This window comes from Eulemur rufifrons, chromosome 2 (assembly GCF_041146395.1).
Source record: "Eulemur rufifrons isolate Redbay chromosome 2, OSU_ERuf_1, whole genome shotgun sequence".
Lineage (NCBI taxonomy): Eukaryota > Metazoa > Chordata > Mammalia > Primates > Lemuridae > Eulemur > Eulemur rufifrons.
The window spans coordinates 7,332,842-7,349,722 of record NC_090984.1 but is presented as its reverse complement, the minus strand read 5'-3'; the positions used below and the strand labels follow the sequence as shown (position 1 = coordinate 7,349,722).

The 16,881-nt window shown below is 49.0% G+C and overlaps 1 protein-coding gene across 1 annotated transcript in view; it reads left to right on the top strand.

The window, feature by feature from the left end:
- NWD1 (NACHT and WD repeat domain containing 1) overlaps nucleotides 1-16,881 on the top strand; it is a 39,732-nt gene that overhangs the window by 20,874 nt on the left and 1,977 nt on the right. The window contains 7 exon segments of the mRNA XM_069483455.1: nucleotides 1,281-1,362; nucleotides 1,459-1,576; nucleotides 3,197-3,292; nucleotides 3,295-3,354; nucleotides 8,885-9,039; nucleotides 10,899-11,175; nucleotides 13,716-14,288. Coding sequence (XP_069339556.1) covers nucleotides 1,281-1,362; nucleotides 1,459-1,576; nucleotides 3,197-3,292; nucleotides 3,295-3,354; nucleotides 8,885-9,039; nucleotides 10,899-11,175; nucleotides 13,716-14,288 — 1,361 coding nt within the window.

Sequence of the window (16,881 nt, the reverse complement as noted above, 5' to 3'; positions counted from 1 at the left end):
CCTGTCCCCCAGGGGTCAGGCAGCACCATGCCTCTTACAGAGACGACACTCCACCAGTAGTCCTCGAGCAAGAGTGCCGGGGCTTGTTGATGAGCCGGGCCCTGTGTGTTGCAAACAGAAAACAGCCTCCCCTTCTTCCCTGCTCTGAAATAAACTCCATTTGATTGTTCCACACCCCTGATGAAATTTCCAGCAAATCCTGCAGTTTTTCCAGTCTAATGCTCCCAGGTATTAGGAAGGCCACTCCAGTCCTGGTACAGAAACTTCAATGGTTCATCCTGTTTAAAGACACTCCGTGGGCCAGGCACAGTGGGTGGTTCAAACCTGTAATCCTAGCATTTTGGGAGGCCAAGGTGGGAGGATCCCTTGAGTCCAGGAGTTGGAGACAGCCTGGGCAACATAGCAAGACCCCATTTCTACAAAAAATACAAAAATTAGCTAGGTGTGGTGGCATGTGCCTATAGTCCCAGCTACTGGGGAGGCTGAGGCAGGAGAATCGCTTGAACCCAGGAGTTTGAGGTTGCAGTGAGCCGTGATTGCACCACTGCACTCCAGCCTGGGTGACAGTGAGATCCTAAAACACTTTTAATTTCTAAATAATTTTAGATTCCCGAATAGTTGCAAAAATAGTACAGAGAGTTCCCATGGACCCTTTCCCTAGATATTAAAATTTTATATAACCATATACAGTGATCACAACTAGGAAATTACACATTTAATTCTTTGGTTATAGCTCAATTTGTTCTTTGTCTTTCTCTCCCCTGCTGGACTGGGGAGGCCAGAGGCAGGGCCAGACCCTGATTCTTTTCTGATGCTGAACTTTCCTCTCTCCAATGACTCAGAGACCCTCTTCCGTGTGCCCAGAGCCCCTGCGGTCTCAGCCTCATCCTGTCCTTCCAAGTACATAGTCTGACCCCCTTTCTGGTCTCTCAGTTTCGGGACCTCTTGTCCCAGTTCATCCTCCCAAGGAATGCTCTGACAATCCAACCTGGTCATGCCTCTCCTCTAACACCTTCCATACCTCCCCAGTGCTCTCTGTCTTGAGCTAGACCTCCAGCCTGATGTTCACCTTCATGACCTGCTGCCTACAACCTCCCCAATCTCATTCCCTGCTGTGATCCCCTACCCTCCCTTCTACATTAATAATTCAGTCCTGGCATTCTGTTCCTTTGCCCTGGAATGCATTGTTTTCTGACACATTTGCCAGACAGACTCCTACTTGTCCTCTGAGGCCCAGCTCCAATGCCCCCACCTTCGGGAAACCTTCCCTATTTCCCCAGGAAATGTCACACACCACCCCCTTGGATTCTCTTCTCCGCAAATCCCCTCCCCTACCCCGGCTCTGGCCATGGGGGACGAAGGGTATGTTGGTCTGCCATTGTGTCACCGTGCCCTCCAGCACTGTCGGGCCTGGCCCATGTTTGTGTCCAAGCTGCAGCCTCCCCTCTCCCCTGCCAGGTGGCCCCGCAGCCCCTGTGGTTCTCGGACACGGTTGCGAACGTGCGGAAGCTGGAGGAGTTGCCCTACCACCTGCTCCACTCGGGCCGCTGGGAGGAGCTGAAGCAGGAGGTGCTGGGTAAGGGCTGCCCCATCTCAGAGGGCCATCGGGCCACACGGGAGGCCCAGGGAGGCCCAGGGCAAACGTGGACATCCTGGGCTCCTCTTAAGGCAGAGGTTCTCGCAAGGGACCATTCTGCACCTGGGGACACTTGACAGTGTCTGCAGATGGTTTTGCTTGTCACGACTGGGGGAGAGGGGCTCCTGGAATCTAATGAGTGGAGGCCAGGGACGCTGCTCAACATCCCACAGTGCACAGGACACCCCACCGCAGAGAATGATCTGGCCCCAGATGTTGAGAGTGCAGAGGGTGAGAAACCCTGCCTCAGCGCGAGAGACCCTGTCTGTCTGTCTGTCTGCCCATCCATCTGTCCTTCCATACATCTATCCATCCACTCATCCATCTTCCTATCTGTTCATCCATCCATCATCTTCCTATCCATCCATCCATCCATATTCCTATTTGTCCATCCATCCATCCATCCACCCACCATCTTCCTATCTATCCATCCATCTATGCATCCATCCATCCTCCTATCCATCTATCCACCCATCCATCTTCCTATCCATCCATCCATCTTCCTACTTATCCATCCATCCATCCATCCATCCTTCTTCCTATCTATCCATCCATCTATGCATCCATCCATCCTCCTATCCATCTATCCACCCCTCCATCTTCCTATCCATCCATCCATCTTCCTACTTATCCATCCATCCATCCATCCATCCTTCTTCCTATCTATCCATCCATCCTTCTTCCTATCCATCCATCCATCTTCCTACTTATCCATCCATCCATCCATCCATCTTCCCATCCATCCATCCATCCATCCACCCATCTTCCTATCCATCCATCCATCCAACCATCTATCTTCCTATCCATCCATCCATCCATCCACCCATCTTCCTATCCATCCATCCATCCATCCATCCATCTTCCTACTTATCCATCCATCCATCCATCTATCTTCCTATCCATCCATCCATCCATCCACCCATCTTCCTATCCATCCATCCATCCATCCATCCATCTTCCCATCCATCCATCCATCCATCCACCCATCTTCCTATCCATCCATCCATCCATCCATCCATCTTCCTATCCATCCATCCATCCATCCACCCATCTTCCTATCCATCCATCCATCCATCCACCCATCTTCCTATCCATCCATCCATCCATCCACCCATCTTCCTATCCATCCATCCATCCATCCATCCATCTTCCTATCCATCCATCCATCCATCCACCCATCTTCCTATCCATCCATCCATCCATCCATCCATCTTCCTATCCATCCATCCATCCATCCACCCACTAATCTGTCCCTGTGATTCTCAACCAAGGGAGACTTTGCTCCCCAGGGACACCTGCAATGTCTGCAGACATGTTTGACCGTCGCCCTCGGGGGCAGGGGTGCTACTGGCTCCTTGTGGGTGGAGCCCAGCCTTGCTGCTCTGCATCCCACGATGCACAGTTCAGCCCCCGCACACACACATCCCAGAGAATCATCCAGCCCCAACGTCAGTACTGCGGAGCTTGACCCTGGATGAATTGGGGAGGTGATTCTCTGCCCCCAGGATGAACTGGAGGTGGGTGTGTCCTTCCCGCATCCTCCCCGCTTTTCCTCCACAGGCAGCATGAGCTGGATTTTTTGCCGGGACATCTCCGGGGACATTGGGGACCTGCTGGATGATTTCGACCTGTGTGCCCCTTACCTGGACTGTCCTGAGTCAGCCTGGTCCGTGAAGCCCTCCAGCTCTGCTGCCCGGCCGTGGGGCTCCGAGGCATGGGTGAGTCTGCACGGCCTGGCCAGGGGGCGGGGCTGCCCTGCACCGACCTCTGGAAACCCACTCTGCTGCCTGAGCCTCGAGCTGGATTTTCATTAAACCTCTCATCTTTCCCGGTGAAACCGGTAGGTTTTCTTCTGGCACTTCTAGAATTCTGAACTGAACCTGGGAGAGCAGCGCCCTCTCTCACCCTGGGCCGGCACCTTTCTCTAGAAAGGCCAGACAGGAAATATCTCAAGCAGAATCGAGGAAATTGTGTAGGCACTTACGTAATGAGAGAAAACAAAGTTCCCACGTATTTGTATTGATGAAATTCAAAATATAATAATAATGACAGCAGAATTTAGGGTTGAAAGTTGATATTTCCTGCCATTCGGTCCATTGCAAACACATGGCTGTAGGAACTTTTGTTTTTGAGACAGAGTCTCACTCTGTTGCCCAGGCTAGAGTGCAGTGGTGTCATCATAGCTCACAGCAACCTCAAACTCCTGGGCTCAAGCAATCCTCCTGCCTCAGCCTCCTGAGTAGCCAGGACTACAGGCATGCGCCACCATGCCCAGCTAATTTTTCTATTTTTGGTGGAGACGGGGTCTCGCTGTTGCTCAGGCTGGTCTCAAACTGCTGGTCTCAAGTGATCCTCCTGCCTCAGCCTCCTAAGTAGCTGGGGCTACAGGCATGCGCCACCATGGCTGGTTAATTTTTTCTATATATTTTTAGTTGCCCAGCTAATTTCTTTCTATTTTTTTAGTACAGACGGGGTCTCACTTTTGCTCAGGCTGGCCTCGAACTCCTGACCTCAAGCGATCCTCCTGCCTCGGCCTCCCAGAGTGCTAGGATTGCAGGTGTGAGCCACCAAGCTTGGCCATGAACACAGATTTTGAACCCACTGTGTTGATTCAAATCTTGGTCCTGTCACTTACAGGCACCATGATGTTGCCAGACCCTTACTATACCTTCCTCTGTCCCACGGTCCTCAGTTTCCTCATCTGCAAAATGGGCATGTGACTATCCCACTTAGGGCTGTTGGGAAGGATATGTGAGTCAATTCATGCAGAGTGTGTCCCCGTGGTGCCATAGAGGGTCCTGTTACTCTCACATGACATCAATGTCGTTGATGTGAATGGCCTTGGATGAGCTTTTTCTGCACTGAAGCCCCGTCTTTGTAATCTGCAAAATGTGGGATAGAACTAAAGTGTGTATCAGATCTCCCCCACTTGGAAGACGCTGCAATCAGTTATGTCTATGGAGGCCCAAGGACAGTTAAGGTTTGCACCGGCTCTGACTTCCCAGGAAAATGGCCTTGGGCATGACTGTGCAGTTTCAGGGAAGATGTGAAAGCCCAAATCTCAGCATGTTCTTTGCAAAACCCCTTGATTGACAACCTGTGGCTCCTCCAGCACAAGGAGAAGGTGCAGAAACAAATATCACCACCAGAGGGCGCCCGGGACAGCCATGCGCCCTCAGTACGTTCTAGTACATTCAGTAAGCTCAGAAAAGGGGGATATCCAACATCCTAAGTGAGCCAACACAATCAGTATTCCTCTTTTGCCTCAAGCTCCAATGTAACTCGACATGGTGCTATTTCTGATCCTGTGTGTTTTTCTCAAAAGAGAAGTTTTAAAAAATTATTTTAAAGGATAGGGTCTTGCTATGTTGCCCAGGCTGGAGTGCAGTAGCACTATCATTGCTCACTGCAGTCTCCAATTCCTGGGCTCAAGCGATCCTTTCACCTCAGCCTCCCGAGCAGCTGGGACTACAGGTGCCACTGTGCCTGGCTTCAGTATAATAGGTTTTATATTTTAGAGCAGTTTTAGGTTCACAGCAAAATTGAGTGGAAGGTACAGAATTTCCGAAATATGCCCTCCTCTGATGATGTTTTCATTGAAAAGGATGATATTTGGTCCATCATGGATTTGGGGAACATTAATTTTCGATTTCTAAAAAAATAGTGTGTTAAAATAGTACTTATTTCAATGGTTGAGTTTTTTGGAGCCACCTCTGGTACCTGTGGCAAGTGGACCGTTTGGCCCTGGTTCCTTCCGGTTCTGCCACGTTTAACCCACCAGCGAGCCAAGGCCAAAGGGCATTCCACCATCGCCCCAGGCCCCACAGTTAGGAAGTCCCAACGACAGGGTCAGAATGAGCAAGCTACCTTCACCGTCTCTGGTCTTCATTACTCAGTGTTGGAATCAAACTGTTTGTTGTTGTTTTTGTTGTTGTTGTTGTTGTTGTTGTTTTTTGAGACAGAGTCTTACTCTGTCACCCTGGGTAGAGTGCAGTGGTGTCATCATAGATCACTGTAGCCTCAAACTCTTGGCCTCAAGCTATCCTCCTGCCTCAGCCTCCCAAAATGCTGGGATTACAGGCATGAGCCACCACGCCCGATCTGGACACTAAAACGTGCTGTGTGGATGTGCCAATGCAACTTTATTACAGACACTGAAGTTTGAATCCCATATCATTTTCATGTGTCATGAAATATGAATCTTACTTTGATTTATTTTAACCATTTAAAAATGTAGAAACTGCCGGGCATGGTGGTGCACACCTGTAGTTGCAGCTGCTCGGGAAGCTGAGGCAGGAGAATCGCTTGAGCCCAGGAGTTTGAGACCAGCCTGAGCCGGTCTCAAAAATAAAATCAAATAAAAATGCAGGCACTATTCTTAGCTCACAGGCATACGCAAACAGGCAGCAGGTTGGTGTTGGCCCCTGGGCTGTAGTTTGCCAATCCCTGTTCTTGGGGAATCTCCTAAATTACTGGGCTTCACTTTATTATCTTTGAAATAGGAGTTCTCATCCTTGCCACATAGTCACAGAGATAGAGTGGGCCAGGTTCGAGGATAGGGAGGGATGATTTTGTACACAGATGAGTCCGTCCACACAATCCCCGGCTGTTAGGTTCTTCCAGTCTAGCAGGAAAGAGGGACAATTAGGTAGCCAGGAGAAATTCTGGTTGGTGTTATGACAAGACAAAAATAAGGGGCTCTGCTACTTGGGAGGCTGAGGTAGGAGGATCCCTTGAGCCCAGGAGTTTGAGGCCAGTCTGGGCAACATAGCAAGACTCCATCTCAAAAAAAAAAAGGCCTGGGCATGGTGGCTCACACCTGTAATCCTAGTACGCTGGGAGGCCAAGGTGGGAGGACTACTTGAGGTCAGGAGTTTGACACCAGCCTGAGCAAGAGTGAGACCCCATCTCTACAAAAAATAGAAAAATTAACCAGGCATGGTGGCACATGCCTGTAGTCCCAGATCCTCGAGAGGCTGAGGCAGGAGGATCACTTGAGCCCAGGAGTTGGAGGCTGCAGTGAGCTATGATGATGCCACTGCACTCCAGCCTGGGTGACAGAGCAAGACCTTGTCTCTAAAGAAAAAAGAAAGAAAGAATGAAAAATAAAAAGAAAATTAATTAAATAAATAAAAATAAAATCAGCAAAGGGAAGGGGTGCATGCAGCAGAGATCAGGAGACCGAGGTGTGTCAGCTTCTGGTTCTCCCCTCAAAGCGCAGTCATGGGGACAGCTCTTAATTCTCCCAGCAACAGTGTGTGACAATGCGCATGGTGCACTGCCTGCCAGCGAAGCGCCCCTGAGCTCTGGTATCCAGGGTTTTTGCCGGGAGTTGGTCACATAGACATGGCTGACTGTCCTTGCTCCAGGGCGGCCAGGGGGGCTTCCCTTAGCTTACAGCCCCTCCACAGGTCAAGGTGTTACCGTATGTCCCAAAGCTCCCACCATAAGTCACTTCGTTACTATCTGGTATAACCAAACCCTCCAGGTAAGCAAACCGTTCTTATCAGACGGCACATTCCAAGTGCTTAGAGGTGGCCTCCCGGGAGTAGGTCAAGGGCAAACCTTTCATGCGCGGGGTGTGGTCAAGCCAGGCCTGCTGAGAATCTTTCTGTGCACAGGAATGTGATGCAGGTATCCTTGTAGGGAGACGTGTGTCGTCGGACAGTTGCTAAAATGAGGTGATGCATGTGAAGCGCGTAGCGTAGCGACTCACTCCTCATGAGAGTTACTGTCACAGTAGTCGCTAACACTTGGGTGGTTACAATGTGTCAGAACCTGTGCTAAGGGATTTGCAGGTGTTAACTCTTTTACTTCTCAACAGTAGCCCTGGGAGGTAGGCACTTTCATTATTCTCATCGATAGATGCAGAAACTAAAGCACAGAGAAGTTAAGTAACTTGCCTGAGGTCACACAGCTGTAAGTGGAGGGGCTGGGGGTTGAACCCAGAGTCTGGCTTGACTCCACAAACACGATGCTGCCCTGCATCAGAACATCTGTGTATTCACCAATATGCTGTTTCTGAATATCTGGAAGAATTGATGGTGCCCCTATCTTACAAGCAAATAGTTCCCGTGACAGGGCAGGACGCCCGCTTGAATGGTATCACGTTCACCAGGCACACCCGGCACCTGAGCTGATGGTGCCAACGGACAGGGGCAAATCAACTGGTGACCCGTGCTGTTCCAAGGACAAAAGTCTTTTTCTTTTTTCTCCTGGAGACAGGGTCTTGCTTTGCTGCCCGGACATGAGGTTCAGTGGCAAAATCGTAGCTCACTGCAGCCTCAAACTCCTGGGCTCAAGCGATTCTCCTGCCTCAGTCTCCCTAGTAGCTGAGACTACAGGTGCATGCCACCACGCCCGGCTAATTTTCCTACTTTTTGTAGAGATGGGGTCTCGCTATGTTGTCCAACTCCTGACCTCAAGGGATCCTCCCGCCTCAGCCTCCCAAAGTGCTGGGGTTACAGGTGTGAGCCACCTTGCCCAGCCCATTTGTGTCCTTTATGGGGCCTCAGTGATCCTCCGCAAATCTGTCCTTCGTGCACCTCCCTGCCCTGCTAGGGGTCCTCTCAACAAAACATCACTCAGATCATATTTGGAACACCAGTGAGCAAGTCCCCTGGGTTAGGGTTGCCAGAAAAAATACAAGACCCTCAGTGAAATGTGAATTGCAGATAGACGACAAATTAAGTTTTTAGGATAAGTGTGTCCCGCACAATTATCTGGGATATACTTATACTAGTGAAAAAGCACAAACAAACAAGCCTCATTGTCTATCTGAAATTCAAATTTAACTGGGTGTCCTGGTATTGGTTTATTTGTTAAATCGAGCCACGCTTTCCCATCCTCCATCTCCCCCCCTTCGCTCCTTGGCGGCCGCACCAGTCTCTCTGCAGCTCCTCACACACACTCAGGATGCTCCTACCTCCCGGTGGTCTCTTGCTGTTCCCACCTTTCCAGTGGCTGCCACCTCCTCATCCCACTTAAACCAGCTCAAATGTCCTGGGGCTACTGTAACAAACTGGCCCACAAACTTGGGGGGCTTAAAACAACAGGGATTGATTGTCTCATAGTCCCAGAGGCCTGAAGTCTGAAACCAGGAGGTCAGCAGGGGGGGTCCCTCCCCAGGGATCACGTCCACCTTCCCGGCACACAGCAGGTGCTCCAGAACGTCCCTGGTGATCGAACGCCTTACCCTCCAGCCCCTCCAGGCACAAGAGGAGTAAGGCCGGCTCCCTGCCGTTTCAGGGTTTGGGAGATCCGAGCGCATGTTCTTGGCCGACTCGCAGGGCTTTCACCGGTTCACGGCCACCGATCTGCAACACGAGGACACAGTCCAGACAGCCGATTTTGGTCCTAAGAACAACCTGATCGTCACTGGGTCCCTCGATGCACTCATTCAGGTGGGAGATCCAGGAACCCTCATCCTCACCTCCGCCTCTGGAATAGAAAATGTGATTCTTTAGGGATTTTTTTTAGTCGCAAAATGCAGAAACCCACACAAATGAGTGAGGTAAAATATAGCAGTTCATTGAGAGGACACGAGGGTGTCTCCTGCACCAATGGCAGACGTGGGTGGGAATTATTTAACACTAAGATGCTCAAAGGAGGAGTTGGTGTTCCCAACGGAGCCTGAGATGTTGGGAAGATTTTGGCCTTCAGAGCAGAGCAGGGTTGTGGGGGAAGAAAATTCTCGATAAGTTCAAAGTTGTCAAAGCTGGGGGATGAAGCACGTGGTAACATGTTAGTCTCAGGAATTCTTTAAGTTCTTCTTGTGGTGTTTTCTTTTCTTTCTCCTTCTTATGAGCTATTTATTTCCAGTTTTTAAGAAATTGACAAAAATTATATATATTTGGCTGGGTGCAGTGGCTCGCCCCTGTAATCCTAGCACTTGAGGAGGCCGAGGCAAGAGGATGGCTTGAGGTCGGGAGTTTGAGAGCAGCCTGAGCAAGAGCCAGACCTCGTCTCTACAAAAAATAGAAAAATTAGCTGGGCATTCTGTTTAAAAATTTTTAAAAGCTAGCCAGCATGGTGGCATGTGCCTGTAGTCCCAGCTACTCGGGAGGCTGAGGCAGGAGGATCGCTTGAGCCCAGGAGTTGGAGGTTGCAGTGAGCTATGCTAATGCCACTGCCCTCTACCTGGGGCGACAGAGTGAGGCTGTCTCAAAAAATATAATAAAAGTACATATTTATGGTGTGCCACAATGATGTTTTGAAATATGTACACGTTGTGGAACGGCTCCATGCAGCTCACTAACATGCATCGGCTCACATCCTTCTCATTTTTGTGTGTGTGGTGGGAACACGAAATCTACTCTCAGTGGTTTCCAGTATGCAATATGTTGTTATTATTAATAATAATAGTTACCACGTTGTACAACAGACCCGTTGAACTTACTCCTCCTGTCTACCTGAAATTTTGCACCCTTTGACCACCATCTCCCCACCTCCCCTCTCACCCCAGCCTCTGGTAACCACCATTCCACTCTCTGCTTCTGTGAGTCCAACTTTTTTAGATTCCACATATAAATGAGATCACGCAGTGTTTGTCTTTCGGTGCCTATTCCAGCTGGCATAATGTCCTCCAGGATCTAATCCAGGGTCCCTCGTTGCATTTTGTATCTATTAATATGTACCATATTAAAAATGAAAAGGGATATTTCATTATGGATACACAAATATGCATTAATTAATTAACATGATATTCACATAACATACATTTATTTAAAAAAAAACCCATACGTTTCTTAAAACCAAAAAAAAAATTCATGGGAAGAGTGGTAATGTTTCACATTTTTGCAAATCTCTTTAATGTTTGGCTTATCAGATGACAGACGGACTCTCATGTTTGATTCTGCATTCTCATATTTGGTGTGATATCACATCATGTAGCTTCTGAAAACTCCACCACTTGTCAGAGGAAGAGAGTGAAAAAGGCAAATAATATCTTAGAATTATTACGAACAAAAAAAAAAGAAAAAAGAAAAAACAGAATTATTATGAACATAGTTTTGATCTTGCAGACCCCCTAAAAGGGCCCAGGGGCACCCTCCAGGGGTTCCCCGGGACATGCTTTGGGAACTGCTGCGGTAGCTGATCAGTGAGGCATGAGGAACTTTAAGGGGTTGGGGAGATGTGACGTCCCTTGAGCCGCAGCCTAAAAATTCATCGTAAGTGGATAAATGGGCTTAATAAAGCCTGTTTCCAAGCTACAGTTGTGTAAGGAAGACGTCACATCTGCCCTCCTATTCTCTATCCTCAGGTGTGGAGTCTGTCGGAACAGGGGACCCTGCTGCACATCCTCGAAGGCGTCGGGGCCCCTGTGAGCCTGCTGGCCCGCGGTGGGGCTTTGGTGGCATCTGCTTCCTGGCAGTCCTCATCTTTCAAAGTCTGGGATCTCGCCAGTGCTCAGAAACCCCAGGGATCGGCCCCCTTTCTGGACCGCACCGGCCTCTCCGCAGTGTCCCACAGTGGAAGCTGCGTCTGCTTCCCCAACATTGGGGACAAAAACAAAGTCACCATGTGGGACTTGGCAGAAGGTTTGTGAGATGTAAGTATGGTCATGTGTGTGGGTCAGAACTGAAGCTGTCTTAGTCGGTTCAGGCTGCCGTGACAAGTTCCCATAGACCGGGTGGCTGGAGCAATGAACGTTTGTTGCTCACAGTCCTGGAGGCTGGGAAGTTAAGGATCAAGGTGCTGGCAGATCTGCTATCTGGTGAAAGCCCGTATCCTCCTTCATAGGTGGCCGTTTTCACATTGTATCTGCAGAGAGAGAGAAAGAGAGAGTGAGCAAGCTCTTGGGCATCTTGTTAGAAGGGCACTAATCCCATGCATGAGGGCCCCACCCCTCAGCCTAATCACTTCGCAAAGGCCCTGCTATAGTTTGAATGTTTGCCCCCCAAACCTCATGTTGATATTTGATCCCCAATGTTGGAGGTGGGGCCTAGTGGGAGGTGTCTGAGTCATGGGGGTGGTTCCCTGAGGAATAGATGAATGCCCTCCCTGGATGGGGGGGTGATCAAGTTCTCGCTCTATTAGTTCCCATGAGAGGTGGTTGTTAAAAAGAGCCTGGCACCTCCCCATCTCTCTCCCCTCCTCTCTCGCCACGTGATCTCTGCACACGCCAGCTTCTCTTCACCTTCCACCATTAGCGGAAGCTTCCTAAGGCCTTCATCAGAAGCAGACACTGGCGCCTGCAGACCTGTGAGCCAAAAACCCATCCTTTCTTTGTGAATTACCCAGTCTCGGGTATTCTTTTATAGCAACACAAATGGACTAAGACAGGCCTCGTTTCCCAATACTAGCCCATTGGGGGTGAGGATTTCAACCTAGAAATTTGGGAGGCGGGGACACAAAGGTTCAATCCAGAACACCCCCCATAACTCTAGGCAGGTTGAAAGTTGCTGATTGAAAACAGGACTTGATTTTACACATTTCCCCCAGAAAGCAATTGGGGATCTGGCTGCCCAATCCCAGTTTTAGTTCATGTTCCCTAGAAGCTGGGCCTGTGATGAGGATATTTGCACAAGTGATGTATGGAGGGGTGTCGAAAGGGAGTGAGGGAAGGAGGCTGGGGCAGGGGGAGGGCAGAGCAAGGATGTGAGCTTGGCTGGAATCCCATGGGAGCCCTGGAAGACGAATGGCGCCACTGCCTTGGTCCGTTCGGGCTGCTATAATGGAACGGCATAGACTGGCTTACGAAGAACAGAAATTCATTTCTCGTGGCTGTGGAGGCTGGGAAGTCCAAGATCAAGGTGCAGACAGATTTGGCATTGGGTGAGGGCCCGCTTCCTGGTCCATGGACGGCCATATGTTGCTCTGTCCTCACATGGCAGAAGGTGACAAAGGAGTCCTTGGGGCCTTTTTTTTTTTTTTTTTTTTTTTTTTTTTTGACACAGGGTCTCTCTCTGTTGCCCAGGCTGGAATGCAGCGGCACCATCATAGCTCACTGCAGCCTCCAACTCCTGGGCTCAAGTGATCCTCCAGCCTCAGCCTCCCGAGTAGCTGGGACTACAGGTGCCTGCAGCAGCATACTGGGATAACTTTTTAAGGTTTTTTTTTTTTTATATATAGAGAAGGAGTCTCATTATTGCCCAGGCTGGTCTTGAAGTCCTGGGCTCAAGCGATCCTGATCCTCCTGCCCTGGCCTCCCAAAGTGCTGGGATTATAGGCATGAGCCACCTCGCCTGGCCTAGACAGATATGTTCTGAGTGCCAGCCCACTAGCCCAGGTTCTGAGGAGTTGGTACTGCACAAGTCTGACAAGGTTACTACTCTCGAGGTGCTTGTCTGCGAGTTGGGGAGCAGAGTGGGACACGAAGCAATGGAGAGTGGTGTCCAATGACGTAGGAGTCTGCAAACCGCAGCCTGAGGGCCAAGGCCAGAAGCGGCGTTTGTTTACATACTATCTGCGTCTGCCTGTGGGGTACAACAGCAGGTAACTGGGTGCATAGGACTCATGAACCAAAAATATTTATTTCCTGGCCCTTCGCAGAAGACATTTGTAAAGGAAAAGTTTAGGATGAGGTCTGAGAGGTCATGTGAAGCCTTGAGGACAGTAGAAAGGAGTTTGTATTATGTCCCGACGGTTGTGGGAAGCCAGGATTCGCACCCTACTCCTCAGCACCCTGCATTTCTGAGTGTTAGGCAGGGGCCTGAGATAATGTGAGTTACATTTTAAACAGCTCACATTGGCATGGCAGGGTGGCTTGTGGCCTGCCTGTAATCCTAGCACGCTGGGAGGCTGAGGCGGGAGGATTGCTTGAGGTTAGGAGTTCAAGACCAGCCTGAGCAAGAGCAAGACCCCGTGTCTTACTAAAAATAGAAAAAGTTAGCCAGGCATGGAAGTGTGCACCTATAGTCCCAGCTATTCAGGAGGTGGAGGCAGAAGGATCGCTTGAGGCCAGGAGTTCAAGGCTGCAGTGAGCTTTGATGATGTCACTGCCCTCCAGCCTGGGCAATAAAGCAAGACCCTGTCTCTACAAAATAAAATAAAATAAGAATAAATGTAAAAAAAATAGGAAATCCGGGGAACCAATGCCTCTATGATGATTTCTCGGTGTGGTCTTCTCCCCTGGCAGGTGAGGAACAAGACGTCCTGGACACTTCCAATGAGGTCAGGTGTCTGGAGGTTGCCGAGCAGTTCAAGCTCCTTTCTACTGGCCTTGTTTCGGGGACCGTCCTGGTGTTCCCCCTGAATTCCAGGCAGAATGTGAGGTGCATCCCCCGTCTGGAGGCCCGGAAAACCGTCAATTGCATGTCCTTGAGCAAGGGTGAGGACCGTTTGGCCATTGCCTATGACAACATCATCCTGGTCCTGGACATCAGCTCTGGGGACCCCTGTCCGGTCATCGATGGGCCAACATACACCTTTTACACCCAGCTGCCCAAGACCATATCCAGCGTGGCCGTGCTGCGTGACTACCGCGTGGTCTACGGCATGACTAACAGCGACCTCTTCCTCTACGAGTGCACAAATTCCAAAGTGTTCCCCTTGGAGGCGCACAGGAGCCGAGTCACCTGCATGGAGGTCGGCCACAAGGAGCAGCTGGCGGTCAGGGGGTCCGAGGAAGACTTGCTGTGTCTCTGGGACCTGCAGGCGTGCCGGTGGGAATTCGAGATGAGCTACACGGTGCGTGGCCCGCCACACCCTGGTCCTGCTAGATCCTGGCTTTGGAAAACCATTAAACAGCCAGCATTTATTAAGTGCGAGGGGGAGGACCAGGGTGGAATGAGGATGAGGAAAGTGAGGCATTTGGCTTGGGAGCAAAGTTTAAGGAGGTACCAAAAAACTCTGCAATGGAGATAAATAATATGTTAATGCAATATTTATTTGTTTAGTTAGTTTAGAGACAGGGTCTCACTCTGTCACCCAGGCTGGAGTGCAGTGGCATCAGGATAGCTCACTACAGCCTTGAACTTCTGGCCTCAAGTGACCGTCCTGCCTCAGCCTCTCGAGTAGCTGGGACTACAGGCACATGCCATCATGCTGGCTAGTTTTTAAATTTTTTTTTTTTTTTTTTTTTTTTTGAGACAGAGTCTCACTCTGTTGCCCAGGCTAGAGTGAGTGCCGTGGCGTCAGCCTAGCTCACAGCAACCTCAAACTCCTGAGCTCAAGCGATCCTCCTGTCTCAGCCTCCTGAGTAGCTGGGACTACAAGCATGCGCCACCATGCCCGGCTAATTTTTTCTATATATATTTTTAGCTGTCCATATAATTTCTTTCTATTTTTTTAGTAGAGGTGGGGTCTCGCTCTTGCTCAGGCTGGTCTCGAACTCCTGAGCTCAAACGATCCGCCCACCTCGGCCTCCCAGAGTGCTAGGATTACAGGCGTGAGCCACCGCGCCCGGCCTAAATTTTTTTTTTTGTAGAGACGGGATTTCGCTGTGTTTGCCCAGGCTGGTCTCGAACTCCTGGCCTCAAGCAATCCTCCTGCCTCAGCCTCCCAAAGTGCTGGGACTCTAGGACCCGCAGGCCTGGAAGTGGAAATTCGAGATGAGCTTCATGGTGCGTGGCCCACCATGCCACCTCGTTCAGCCCTAATGAAATATTTTTTTTAAAAACCCAAAAGGAATACCAAAAATCCTTGAAGAACAAAATAGCGCTGACTCACTCTTCTTACCCTGGTTCTTTGCTGTCCTTTCATTCCACTGATATTTACTGCACGACCTCTGCCTGGCCCCTTTCTAGCACCAAGGAGGCAGCTGGGACCAGGGGAGACGCTGTCCCAAGTCTTGGAGCCACTTTCACGTGGGAGAGAACCACTAGGCTTTTCTGTGTTCTGCTCACTGAGGTGTCCCCTGTCCCTAAGAGACCTCCTGACATTTCCTCGGTGCTCAATAAATGTTGGTGAAATAAAAACAAAGCAACAAATACATAATGGGTTAGAGAGTAATAAGGGATTTGAAGGAAAATACAGCAAAGTAAAGTGGGTGGATAGAGGCAAAGGCTGCTGTGTAAGAAAGGCATGCAAGTGTAGTGGAACAGCATTCTGGGCAGAAGGAACACCAGCTGCAAAGGCTCTGAGGAGGGAAACTGGCAAAGTGTCTTAGGGTCCTCTTATAAGGAGCTATTATCATTTTTTGTATCGATATTATTCTTAAGGGTATATTACATGTTATATATTTATATATTATATATTTATATATGGATGCAATATAATACATATGTCATACTATCATTATATAAGTTAATCCTTATGACAGTCTTATAGGGTTGGTGTTATTGTTCCAGTTTTTCAGATGGAGAACTGAAGTCATATGTTAGGTTGCAAGATGTAAAAATCATTAATAAACATAGGGAGATGATATTGTAACAAAGAGAACAGAATGGCAGAGTGTGGTGGATCATGCCTGTATTCCCAGCTACTTGGGAGGCCAAGGCAGGAGGATTGCTTGAGGCCAGGAATTTGAGACCAGCCTGGGCAATGTAGCAAGACCCCCTCTCTATAAAATTTTTTTAAAAAAATTAGCCAAGTGTGGTGGCATGCATCTATAGTCCTAGCTGGCCAGTGAGCTATGAGCCACTGCACTCCAGCCTGAGCCACAGAGTGTGACCCTGTCTCTTAAAGAGAGAGAGAGAAAGAGAGAGAGAGAGAGAACACATATTTATAGTTTCATCTTAAAAGATATTTGTCCCACCTGACTTATTTTTTTTTATGAAGCCACTGCTAAGACTGGGATGTATTTTGCCTTGCTGAGATGGGAAATTTCAACACAACAGTTAATACACACAGCTTTGTTTTTAAATCAGCTTAATTTTAGATTTACAGAAAAGTTGAAAAAATAGTACAAAGTACCTTCTTCACCCACCTTCCCTAATGTTAACATCTTACATAACTAGAGTGTTTTTAAAGCTAAGAAATTAATATGGGAACAATACTGTCAACTAAAATATAGACTTTACTTGGAATCTTACCAGTTTTTCAACTCATTGTCTTCTCCTGTTCTAGGATCTAATCTGGGATGCCATACTGCATTTAGCACATAGCTTCTATTTATTTTAGCACATAGCTTTTAATTAAATACAATTGCAGCTAATGTTTGTATAACCAAGGTAATTTAAGAAGATGAATCCTATAATTCCCACTCTCCAGTGCAAACTGTCTCTAAACCTTTCAATCCAATCTCCATGAAGGTGTACCTTGCTCCTGGGAATGCTGTGTTACCCATCCCTCCAGGTTTTCACTTGATCCTTCCCCTGTGGGATGCTTCAAAGGCTGACTCCTGGCCAGACGTGGTGGCTCAC